Source organism: Alligator mississippiensis, chromosome 1 (assembly GCF_030867095.1).
Source record: "Alligator mississippiensis isolate rAllMis1 chromosome 1, rAllMis1, whole genome shotgun sequence".
In the NCBI taxonomy this organism is placed as follows: domain Eukaryota; kingdom Metazoa; phylum Chordata; order Crocodylia; family Alligatoridae; genus Alligator; species Alligator mississippiensis.
This window is the reverse complement of record NC_081824.1, coordinates 25,154,903-25,168,250: the sequence shown is the minus strand read 5'-3', so window position 1 is coordinate 25,168,250 and position 13,348 is coordinate 25,154,903. Positions and strand designations below refer to the sequence as shown.

The 13,348-nt window shown below is 38.6% G+C and overlaps 1 protein-coding gene across 3 annotated transcripts in view; it reads right to left on the bottom strand.

Moving 5' to 3' along the window:
* NBAS (NBAS subunit of NRZ tethering complex) overlaps nucleotides 1–13,348 on the bottom strand; it is a 385,077-nt gene that overhangs the window by 284,910 nt on the left and 86,819 nt on the right. For all 3 annotated transcript variants that reach the window (XM_059729540.1, XM_059729533.1, XM_059729539.1), the window contains exons 17-21: nucleotides 9,443–9,594; nucleotides 8,138–8,275; nucleotides 7,753–7,831; nucleotides 4,691–4,795; nucleotides 4,170–4,306 (exon numbers count right to left, since the gene is read on the bottom strand). In XM_059729540.1, the coding sequence (XP_059585523.1) occupies nucleotides 4,170–4,306; nucleotides 4,691–4,795; nucleotides 7,753–7,831; nucleotides 8,138–8,275; nucleotides 9,443–9,594 (611 nt within the window). The remainder of the gene's footprint in view (nucleotides 1–4,169; nucleotides 4,307–4,690; nucleotides 4,796–7,752; nucleotides 7,832–8,137; nucleotides 8,276–9,442; nucleotides 9,595–13,348) is intronic.

Sequence of the window (13,348 nt, the reverse complement as noted above, 5' to 3'; positions counted from 1 at the left end):
AGCTGTCTGCAAGCCAAGCAACTCTGCTCATTTTCTCATTTGCAGGAATGAGCCAGGAGGGAATCTTTACAGCAGGAAAATACACCTGTATATCACCTTTCCTGGCATCCTCTAGTGCTAGGTTCAATCTATGAATCCATCCCAGAAACAGATGGAATCAACTGGCCACAACCCCATAGTCATCTTTTCAAGGATAGAAAAGTGGAAATTTGAGAACAGGCTTCAGAATTTTTTATATTGTATACTTAATCTTAGTATTAGAAGACAGGTATGACAACCTTTTTATAAAACAAAATAACAACATTTAAAAATATGGGAATCGACACAGTACACTGGAAAAAAAAACTCAACATATACAAAATAAAAGAAAGTGGCTTCTTAAAGGGAACTAAATTTCCTTTCTGTCATTCCTCCTCAGATCATTGCAATCTAATTACAAAAGCAGTAAAAAGTACTTAACTGTCTACATTAGACATATCATTCATTTATCTCTTTTTGTGGTCCCAGTAGCCATATTAATAGTTGAAAAGAACACTTTTTGCATGTGCGTGCACGCACACACACACACACACGCATCTGAATATTAACTGACTGACTGACCAAGGGGACACGTGGCAAACATCAGGCAAGTAAGTACTTGGCCAATTTCTGCTCAAGAAGCTCCTCTTTTCTTTGGTCATGAATAAAGATATTGTCAATGAGAAAAGGTTAAAACCAAACCAAACCAAACAAAAAAACAGCTTGAAAAACAGCAGGAAATAATCCATCTGAAAAAAAAAAAATTATCTGAAACAACAAAATGTAACCTGCAATGCTGAAAAAATACAACCTGCACAGGTGTAGGTTGTAGCCGTGTTGGTCTAAGGACATACAAAGGGTTTTTAAACCCGAAAGCTTGCTAATTTTTTTTTTTCCAACTATTTAAGTTGGTCTAATAAAAGATATCAGATTCACCCAAAGAACCATGTCTGCCAAAGGATCTGTTGGACATTTTGAAAATCGTCCTTCTGAAATAAAGCTTTTAAGTCCTCCCTACAAGTACTAAAGAAAATTTCTGTGATTCTGATTTATGAGCTCTAAACTATTGCTTCCAAGCTAAATTTTATAATCAATATGCTAGTATGAGACAATTTAGAGCAAAAACTCTATTCAACAGACATAGTAATGATATTCATGCAAGGATCTCCTGTGAAAACCTGTAAGATGACTCACTCTTACTATACTTTTCACAGCAAAGAGTCAACATACTTCAGGACAAATTATTTTAAGCATCAAAACCAAGCTCTCTCATACAAATTTAAATGAACCCAGTGGCTCATTTTATTTAGTTTCAACATTTATCACATACAAAATGATGTCAACCCAAGGAAAATGCTAGAACTAAATTACTTTCTGGTAGAATTAATTATAGTAGGACTACAAAGATGGAAGATTTCAAAAAACTAAGTGCTTGCTTCCACATGCTTTTCTGCATTAGTCCTGGTATTTCACAGGAATTATGAAAATTGAGTTTAGAGGCAAGATGAAACCATCAAAATATTTTTAATCTATTTTTTTTTAATCCAAAAAGTACTAAAGTATTTTAAAAAAGCTTACATGTTAGGTATAAGTAGTTATATAACTGCCTACTATAATACAATATTTGTTCTGTATTCCTGGGGATGCTGCATTTGCAAACCTGGCTTTTAAAGAAGGGATTATTTCGTCTCAAACAGGTATTAAGTATACTATAAAAAACAGATTTCTGTATCTGAAAGTCTGCTGTCTCTATGTTCCTATTTCCCATATTCATTTTTTTTAATTTCCTATAAATTACTGAAATTTAACACACTGAATTTTTAAGGGTCAAAAAGTATAATCAATCTCTAATCAAAATGACTTTATGTTTTTTCAACCAACTGAGAATTCTGCAGTTGTTCATATGCTGTCAGAAAAGAAGGATAAGCCAGTGCTCTAGGTACTAGCCCGACTCTTGGAAGACAAGGGTCTAATTCCCCTTGGGAAAACGTCAGTCACTCTGTTTCCTCTTCTTTAAAATGGAGATAGCAGATAGCAGAGAGTTCAGAAGCTAGCTAGATAGATTGCATTATAAAATGTTTTGCTTCTTTAGGTGTATTTGTATTATATGCTACTGTCCAAAAGAATCCTTTCCCCCGCTTCAATGATAGCTTAGCTTAGGTATACAAGATATTGGGGGTTTAACTGATTTAAAGCCTGTTTTGAATTTTCCAGAATGCAGAATTCTTTCCAAGAAGACATAAAAATGTCTTACTTTGCAGAAAATAAAAGCATAGAGAGAGGTATTTAACACAGACAACTATGGCTGCCTACAGTTGTTAAAAAAAATAAATAAAAAACCCCAAATCAACCAAACCATTACGCTTTACCAAAAGCAGCACCACTTTAGTTCAACTTGGCTCTGCAGCATCTGTATAAATTGGGTGCTTTAGTGGGGCTGTTTGGTGCTTTCATCTAACAGCTGATTCAATCAGCTATTAGACAAAAGTGCCAAAAAAGCCCTACTAAAGCACCCAATCTATACAGACATTGGGCAAGCCAGGTCAAACTAATGTGATGCCTCTTCTGGGCATGTGCTAGGCTCGGTGCAGGAGTGCACCAAGTTTAATGTAAAGCATTGTTTGCCTTTTTAACGTCTGTAAGCAGCCAAAAGTTAGAGGAACAGGAGCTCAGATTCAGTAGCACTGAATTCCTTCCAAATGAAGGCTTTTTACCCTTGTCCTGGTAAGTGAGGTTGCAGTTTAAAAACTCTCATTAGACAGCTGTCAGTGTTGCAAATCTGCAGTAGGAAAGATCTTAAATCTTGCTGTCAGCAGAGAAGAGCACCAGCATAAAAATGGTGGGTTTAGTTCTGTTATATCAAAGACAACATACTCCCTTAACAAGTTTTGTATCTGTCATAGAAATTTCCAAATGAACACAGAAAGCCAATAAGCTCTTAGTAAGATAGAAACAGTGCTTCTACTAGTAGGACTCAAGGAGTCTCAGATTTATTTGAAAGCTATACCCCGTTTGTGATTAGATAACTTGTTATTGTAATAATGGAAGAACTAGATTTTCCATTCTTTTCTCTGTAGTTAAGAAGCTGAAACTGCCTATGCATAAGCTTTTATACACAGAAATTAATAGTCTTAAAAGCTCTGCCCGAGAAACAAGGAGTTATAAATTCCCTCCCACCCTCCACTCCATTCTCACAGTATGGCAGTAACTTCAGGATCAGTAAAGATGTATTTACTGGATGTAAAAAGGTATTGGGAGACTGAGATGTCTCCCAAAACCTTACTGCCTAAATGGCTATTAAGAGAAATGGGCAGGCATCAAAATATTTCTTAGTTGAGTATAGATGAAGGAATTAAAACCCTATTTTAAATTACTATGTTATGTTTGAGATCTGAATGAGACTTTTATTCATGCTCTATCTTATCTTCTCAGGGGATCTGCCAGGATTCTCAGTAGACTCTAAGTCTGGCAGCTATATGTAAGCAATTAAAACATGAAATTTATTTATTTCTCTAAAATAAAAAATTGGCATTTCTACTTCCAAGGATTTCAGTATTACATATTACAAAGACAGACACAGTAGGCTCATCTACATGTGCCCGTACAGCACCATTGTTACTACACCATCATTTAGTACTTCCTTTTGGAAGTACTAAAAAGGAAGTACTAAATGACAGTGCGATAACAGTCCACACTGTGTGGTGCACGGTTTTTTTAGCCACTATGTTGCTGTAGGAACACACTATACGAGGGAGCACACCACTATGGCAATGTAGTTGTGGCATCAGAGTTTTCGCCAACCAATGCCACCCAGTATGCACCACTATGGAACAGCTTTAGATAAACTCTTTGGTGTCAAATAGTGCTTCTTGAAGTAAGAATGGAGAGAAAAAAAAGTTCACTACTACTATTGTCTATTTAAGTGAAAAGGAGTTAAGTAATTTAAATGCTCTTCTCCCCAAAATATTTATCATATGTACTAAAAAACTTCTATAAAGAAGGAGAAAGTCAAAGATTCTTAATTATTTACAAAGAGTAAATTTGACTACAAAGCAAAAACTGGAAAATGGGAACAAAATTTTAGCAGCAAATCTTGTTTTCTCAAAAGAATACGTAGTACAGAAATTGACATGCAGTGGATGTATTCTTACCAAGCTTCAGGCAGCAAAATGGAATACACATGTGGTGAGGTCGTCTCTGGAAAATTAGAGAGAATTGCCAGCCGATGTTGAAGCAAATCTGATCCGTGGTATGTGAACAAAATCTCCAGGGCTCTCACATTGCTTTCCTAAACAGCAAATCATCAAATATTCTGTTTTATATTATGAAACACAGCTTAAGACTGATGTTATTTGATAAGTACACATGTTCAGAAAATAGCTAAATTCTGATTTCACTATGCATTTTTAAAGGTGTATGTAGGTAAATTTAAAGGTTTTCAATAATCTGGAAGCTTGACAGAGTAGAACAAAAAAAATCATTGCATTTTGCAATGAAACAAAGATGACCAGAAATAATCAATACTGTATATTATTTCTATATAAAAATCTCTCATACCTTTTAACAGGAAAAAAAAAAATCTCATAAATCTTGTGCATTGCTCTATATGGTACTGGGAATAATTATTGTAACAAAAATGGAACAATTTAAAATTCTGAATAATTATCAATACCCGAGCATAAGTTCTTGCAGAGAGCACAATATTCTGGTTGCGGAACTTCTTAAAGAATTCAGCATCATATCTCTGCTCAGCTGCATGAGGTCCTCGCAGAATTTCCTTTAAAGAAAGGAAGTTTTAATTAAAAGTGATCTGAAAACAAGGATAAATGTAATATTGAAATTGTTGCATTTTCAGGCAACTGAACAACTACATTAGCCAAAACAACTATTAAGTGGGTTCCCCCCCATCCCTCCCAACTGGAAAAAAAAAAATCAATGTTTATTATTCATAAAGCCCCCACTGAAGTAAATTTTGGAAATAAAGAGATTTGATACAGAAAAGTCAGCATAACTTGCTAACGGTGAGAGTGTGGGGACTGTGGCTAGATTATGCTCCAGCTCCTCTGAACCCAGGTAGCAACATGGTAAGGAATGCGATACTGCTGCGCAAGTGAATAGGAAGTAGATGAGGCCTTGTCTCTGTTGCAAATATTGTCAGAAGTGCAACTACACTCAAGGAATGTCCGTTCATCTCAGTCTAGAACAGCACACTCATTCATTCGTCAAAGAAGCCAGGGAACCAAGGGAGAGTTTTATGAGAAAAGAGATAAGCAGTTTGGGTTGCTCAAGGGGTAGCTATAAAATTCCTGCCCCTAAAACAGAGCTAATAAACAATTCATAGTTGAGCCCTATGAAATCCTAGCATAATGAAATATTTTTTTCAGAATTCAACACTGCAACCTTGCAAATGTCAAAAGACTAAATGAAAACAAAAATCTCAGGGAGGTTTTTTGCTGAATGCTTTCTAGGTTATATTCACTGAATAGGGGTAATAAAAATATTTTCTTTTACAAGAAAAGAATTTAAAACTGTTTCTGAACTAAGCACCCTCCAAGATTAGTTACAGATGAACTGCAACTCAATTCAGTCTTAGTCCTTGCAGTTCACGTTTTGAAGATCACACTCCCATCAGAAATGTCAAGAAACATTTAGCGTGCAATGATATACTTCAAAATGGATGATTTCTCTACGGAAGTTACTTACTTGATCCAGTCTTCTATTTCAACCTGAGCAAGGTCTGTTCACATTTTACAAATACTGGTTTCAGTATTCAAAACACCTAAGGCAGTTAACTGCTGAAAGGCTTAAGTATCTTAAAATGTTTGGGTTCAAGCAACTGCAAATGCTATGAAGGTGGCATTTCATTAAAAATGATAGGCATTTAATTTATTCATGCATATATAGCTATACTAATTGCAACACACATCTATAAATTCTTATTGGCTAGCCACATTTAAATCTCCGTATTTCTGAAATAAAAAACAATTACTAGGACTACCTGCATGTATAATTCCAGATCTTATTCCACCTTTTGGATGGGTAAGTGGCACTTAAATGGCTTTTAAGCATTTAAAATCGCTAAGCATGATCCTATGCTATACCACAGAGCTGCCACAAAATTGATAAGACAACTTCTGTGCCTCCATTTTGGGCAGCCTGAAAGTTTCCTAGTGAAGTAGACTTGGGCTACTGCTCAGGCTTAGAAGTAAACCAGAATGACTATTTAGAAATATACTCTACTATTTACTTAATATAACTCTAGGTCTGTTACAAACCAAGTCAACCTTGAAAGCACGTACATTGTATGTGCATCCCCACTTCTTAAGTCAGATCCAAGTGACTGTCTGATACAAAGGTTATGCATGCGAGGAGGGGAAGGAAGGCCCCGACTGTATGCCAGTCATGTAGGAGACTTGTGCTGGTAGTAGGAGATCTGCGTTTTGGCACACCTCAATCAATCAGAGGAACTTTCCTGGCAAAAATGCTCCAACCACCAGGCTTTGGGCTAGGCATGGCTGAGAGCATTGGTAACATGCAAGTATACAGAGTTTCAGGCAGTTTTGACAGTATTTCATGAAACATTGTTCTGAGAGATGCATAGCATATCTGCAGACATAACTAAGCATCTACTGACTTAAGCAACTGCACTCTGGTGAAGGAGAAATGTGCTTTTCCTCCAAGTTGTTTTCAAATATTTTAACTCTGTTTCACGTCAGTCAAATGTTCATATTTAAAAATCAAGATAAATTACCTTTTGCTCCACAAAAAATTTCTGACCTCCCTGAGCTTGCCTTTAAGAACACCCACATTATTCTCTGACGGGTATACTCCACTCAAACCCCCCACCTAACACTGTCCCGAAGCAGGTCACACCCAGCATATGCTGGGCACTTGAGTCCCAAGTGAGATCCCCTTGGGACCTGTCCCCCCCCCCCCAGCCAGGTGACATGGCCCTGCGTGTTACATCACTGGAATGCAGCTAGATCCAGTTGGGCTGGTGTACATAACTGCCCTCCACCACTCATTTAGCCTCAGAGCTGGAAGGCTGAGCATCTCTGGCCTAGCCAATGCTATATAAAGCTGAGCTTGCAAAATACTTGTTTCCCTAGACTATTACTTTGTTTTGTAGTGCGTTTTGTGGTAAAACAGGGAAGATTGACACTGGGTCTCATATACATGAAAGAATTATAAATTGAAAATACAAGCTGGAGGAATTGTTTGAACTACTAAGGAGAACCATCAGCTATAGAAAGAGCATCCAGTGATCCCCTGTCACCTGAGGATGAACAGGTCATTCAGCTACAGGAACTGGTGGCCAATGAATGTAATCAATCATTTAGTTAAGTGATTTTAGTTATCTAAATCCCATAGTTGCTCTGTTAATAAATTCTCTACTTTAATATATAGGCTGTAGTCTTGTGTCTCTCCAAGCTGAAAAGGTCTAACTTAAATCCCAAATGGGGAAACCAGCTCAGCTGTTTGCTGTAGCTTTTATTTTAAAGGGCATTGCTTTTCTGATCAGCTGAAGCTCATTAGCATTCTCAGGGAAGTGGTACCCTTTGAAATAAAAGCTAGAGCACTTCAGCAGTCTTTCACAACCCTGTATAGCCCTGATCAGTTTGTAAACCTTAATCTTCATGGTGGGGAAGAAGGGAGGAGGATAGGAGGGGTATGAAATTAATCCTACAAAGTATGCAAGTGTTATTCTATAAGATTATCTGCCCATCTCCTTACCTCATATGTTGCAAGTCGATCTAAATACATTAATAATTTCAGTCTGCTGCGACAAAGCTCTTTTTGTTCCAACGTTAGCCTGTTTGGTGAGAGGAAGGAGAGGAGGAGAGAGATTTTCTGTTTTAAGGTTGCTGCGGCAGATATACTTTCAAAAGTGGATTTCTATGAAAGACAAAGCAACAAGATGAAGATAAAAAGACAAACTGTCTCTATATTGGAAGCTCAATGAGAAATTCAATAACTTGGAGACTTTCACAGTATCATGCTGATTAAATATTTAAACTGTTACCCAATTAGAAGTAAAGAGAAGAAAAATAATTATGCCCTTGGGAATGAGAATATATAAAAATAAATTTAAGTAAAACTGGCCTGACATTTCATTTACTTTGAGAAGTTTACTGATAGAAGCAGTTCTTGCCGCTTCCTGGACTCCTTTTCCATTCTACTGTCTGCTTCTTCATCAGGTGACATAAAATCTTCATAGGGGACTTCATCAATGTCCACCTCCCCCGGTAAGATAAATCTGACAGAAAGAAGCCAAAAAAAAAATCAATGTTAAAGAGATATAAAGAGCAAGTTATCCAGCCAACAACAAGTTTTACACAGCTTTCTGTCTGCATCTTTTGTATCAGAATTGATTTTTACTGAAAATGGTAAACAGAATTATTTGAAGAATAGTATTATACTTGTGAGCTTTACTGAAATAGCCTGAGTATTTGAAAAAGGAAAGGCATAATTCTCCACAAAACAGGCTTGTCATCCATTAAGTTTACAAGTTTATAGGCAGGAGAGTTCCTAACACTACTCCTGCACCATACACAGATGTAAACGGCAGGGGCATACAGCCCCATGTCTTGATGTATACCGAGTCAAATGATACAGTATGAGTGACCTGCTTTAGAATGTTTTCCCCCCAAATACAAAATACGAAAACAGTCTCTTTTGTTTTCTTGGGGTTTTTTTTAAACCTACCCATTTTAAGAATGAAACCAAACATTGAAAAAAGATTGTAAAATTTCAACCTATAGTTTAAACCAGTCTAAGGGCATCCAATTCCAAGTGGAGGATGAATTTTAAAAAAGATAAAATTGATACTGGTTTTATACTAAGTCCTTCACACCATCACTGGACCTTTTCAGCCTCCGCAAGAGAAGGTTGAGAGGCGACCTTGTGGCTGCCTATAAGTTCATCACGGGGGCACAGAAGGGAATTGGTGAGGATTTATTCACCAAGGCGCCCCTGGGGGTTACAAGAAACAATGGCCACAAGCTAGCAGAGAGCAGATTTAGACTGGACATTAGGAAGAACTTCTTCACAGTTCGAGTGGCCAAGGTCTGGAACGGGCTCCCAAGGGAGGTGGTGCTCTCCCCTACCCTGGGGGTCTTCAAGAGGAGGTTAGACGAGTATCTAGCTGGGGTCATTTAGACCCAGCACTCTTTCCTGCTTATGCAGGGGGTCGGACTTGATGATCTATTGAGGTCCCTTCCGACCCTAACATCTATGAATCTATGAATCACATTCCATGTCCAAGGTCACAATTTTCTTTATTTCAGGAATAGTTACAGTTGTTTTAAAGAGGACATATTTTAAAGATCATATGTCCTGTTGAGGTTTCATTTGAGAGTTGACCAACAACTTTGCTGAACTAATTTCAAAGCACAGAAACAAGACAAAAATTATCCCAGCAAACCTGCCACTGTCTTCTCCTTTCCCTATAGCTATAAGGGCCTCCAAGTCTGTGCCTTTTAAACCATACTGAAGCAATTCTTTTGCAGCATCCACATTCTCAGGAACTCTTTCCAGACATTCATGGAGAACCCAAGACCGCTTCTTTATTTTACTCTAGTAAAACATAAGAGAGATAATGCAAGTCTCATTATATGTTTCAACCTACTAAAAGACACTGAACACACATGCAGTACATTTTTTCTCAACACTGCCTTCCATTTTAAATTTTGCCAATTCGCTCTAGCATGACATGAATTTACAAGAGTAAATCTATAAAATAACAAAAAAAAAAAGTATTTTGAAAATTACAATATTGCTTAGTTTTATAATGTTTTGTTAACTTATCAGTATGTGTGCAGGAATGTTTTTGGTTAACTTCAGTTAATGAGTTCTCTGTATGGCATTCTGCTAATAAATCTATGCTGATCAGCTAAGAGAAGCTATTTGAATTATGAAGTTTCTAAGTCTGTAACAACTGCTGTTGAGAGCAAGACAGATTAACCCCTAAAAACAATAAAAGTAATACTTCACTTTTAATTTAAGGATTACAAAGCACTATGAAAGAGCAAGATGATTTTCCTCTGTGTATAAAGATGTAAAGGACACAGATCTGTAACGATCTAACAAATATTGTTCAGCAACATAATTTCAGAAATAGGTCCATAACTCGTAACCCTCAGTGTGGCTGAAAACCTCCACACTCTGTATGAACATGCAGTACGCAAAGTTTGGAATAATCATAAAACCACGTTCAAAAGCTATGCCTCCTTAATATAAACTGTGGATGTGGACACATACAAATTAACTATTCTAAAATGTCACTGATCAGCAGGGATCTGTTTTCCATTCCCTGCAGAAAAAAATGCAGAAAGACAGAGATTTTTCCTTTTGAAGTGGGAAACAGTGGGTTTCCCCTTGCAGGCTGGCAGTGTTCAAGAAGTTGAGTGTTCAACCAGCCTGCAAGGATGTGGTTGGGGCCAGAAATGTGGGGCAGAAAATGTTCCAGTGCTTTATTTTTCCGTGGGAAATTTTCCATTACTAAAAATGCATTGTTTCATAAAAAGGCAATCAGGACTCATCGTAGAGATGTTGTTTCATTAGCCCAACAAGATTTTTACAAAAAAAAAAAATCTTTAATTGCAAGCTTTCAGGCACAAACACCCATCCTCAGGCATTGGAGAAAAGATTGTAAAAGTTCTTCTTGTTTCATAAAATTCATTAGTAACAATGAATGGATGTCAATATTATAATTAAGAAAGCTTGACAGTTTCAAAGCTGTAATTAATGTTCTTTAAGTGATTATCCCTAGGAAGTGCGAGAAAGAATACATATATGTTTTGTTGATTTGTTAACAGGAGGGTAAGTACACTCGCATAATAATCCAAACCAAAAATCAAGTTATGAATTCACCTAATTGGCAGTGCATGTCAAATCAAAACCAAAGTTAAAATTCTTATTTCATCTCAGACTGCAAGTGAAAGCAAAACCAAAATTAAAACTGTCATTAATTTTTGTTTCACTTTTAGTTCAGCAAACACACAGAGCAGCGTCTCATTTCTTTTCTTGAGTTGGGGAAGTTGAAAGTGTTTGCATAAGATCTGTTAGTTTTTTAGTGCTTTTGGTTTGAAGTAGTCATAAGCATGCCTAATCAGAAAAAAAACCTAGTGTGTGGCATCATTACAGTGAAGTTCAAGCCACTGAAGGAAGGAAGAAAGTTGCTACATGTAAATATTGTGGGCAGGAGTATGCTAACACTGCAACAAGAATGAAGAAACATTTAATAACATGTAGAAGCTGTCCTGAAAGAGTACAAGAGTTTCAATGAGGTAAGGAGACTACTCAGCAAGGTACTCAGGTCCTGGAGGGGAGGGGAGTTGGGAGACGAAGAGTGGTCATTCCTTAAGGAGATGATCCTCCAAGCCCAAAGGGTGACAATCCCCATACAGATGAAAGGGGGCAAGAGTGCTCAAAAGCCCCTATGGCTCACCAAAAGCATCCAGGAACATCTCAAAGCCAAAAAGGAAGAGTATACCCAATGGAAGGGAGGGGCCATCACCAAGAAGGATTATACCTCCTTGGCTCGAGATTGTAGGGGGGCTGTTAGGAAGGCTAAGGCAGAGATGGAACTGGGACTAGCAACCTGGATCAAAGATAACAAGTCCTTTTTTAAATACATAGGAGGTAAAAAGAAGGTACCAAGCAACATGGGGCCCCTGAAGGACATGCTTGGTAATCTGGCGGTAGCACCAGATGACAAAGCTAATCTCTTTAACAGATTCTTTGCTTCCATTTTTCTGAGCAAGGACAGGTACAGGGACAGGGACAAGGACATCCCCTCCTCCCCCCCAACTGGGAATCTGGATGGACCCAGGGGAGGCACAGCCAGGCCCAGGGTCAGTGAGGACCTAGTCGGGAACTTCTGGAGGGACTAGACGTGTTCAGATCAGCAGGTCCTGACAATCTCCACCCCAGAGTGCTGAGGGAATTGGCAGAGGTCATTGCAGGATCCCTGGCACAGCTTTATGAGCACTCATGGTACTCCAGCGAGGTGCCAGAGGACTGAAAAAGGGCCAATGTGGTCTCCATTTTCAAAAAAAAGGAGAAAAGAGGACCCAGAAAACTATAGGCCTGTTAATCTTACCTCGGTCCTGGGGAAGCTCTTTGAGAAAACTATCCAGGAACACATCTGCAAGGGACCAGCAGGGGACATTATGCTTAGAGGCAACCAACATGGGTTCATTCGAGGCAGGTCCTGTCAGACCAACCTGGTGGCCTTCTACGACCAGGTCACAAGTCTTGGACACAGGTGTTGCGGTGGACATAGTCTTTCTGGATTTTAGGAAGGTGTTCGACACTGTCTCTCACCCCATTCTCATTAAAAAAATTAGGCAACTGTGGTGTCAACGCCTACACAGTCAGATGGGTTGCTAATTGGCTGGAGGGCTGCACAAAGAGTGGTGGTGGATGGGTCATTTTCGACCTGGAGGAACAAGGCAGTGGGGTCCCCCAGGGCTCAGTCCTCAGGTCCCCACTGTTCAACATCTTCACCTGCGACTTCTCCTTCTGATGGACAAGGCTAGACTAGAATAGGATAAAATAAAAATCTCTCTCCCCCTTTTGTTGGAGGAACTTGGTAGCTCAAGTGAAACAGCAGATCTGTTCAAGACAGTCAAGCTTTGTGGACAAAATGCCAGAAGAAGATGAAGAAAAAACAGAGGAGACGTTAGCTTGAGCTATATTTGCAAGTAGTACACGTCTTTCCATAACTGAAAATCAATACTGGAAGGAACAGTACAAACTAATTTGCCCATCATACAAGTTGTCATCACGGTATCACTTATCACATTCTTAGATAGAATCATGACAGAGTTCAAACAATGGTTATTTAAAGGATATTTATTGAACATTATATGAGCAACACCTGAACCAATATTCCTGAAAGCTATTGCTACCAAATCTTCTTGTCATACAGTTGAATACATAGCCAAATTACTGAGCGAAAAGATTGAAAGTGCAGGTTCCTTCAGGGTACAAGCCCTTGCAACTGATAGATAATGTGAGTAACATGAAAGCGTCATGACAAATATTAAAGGGAAAGTATCATCATTAGGCGTGGCCAATAGAGATTTTGGGGGCCAATACCTATAGCCAATATTTCAGCAGGCATCTCACAGCCAATACTGATCCGAAATCTGATACAGCTGCCATCAGGTGGTAAGTCCAGTGTGGTGGAAGAAGTGGGGAAAGAAGGGACTGGGGGGGGGGGGGGGGGCATAAATCAATGTCCCCCACGGTGAGGGAAGGGGTAGAGGCAGGCACTTCTCACCCAGAGCGGGGGGGGGGGGGGGGGGGGGGGGCCCACAGGATG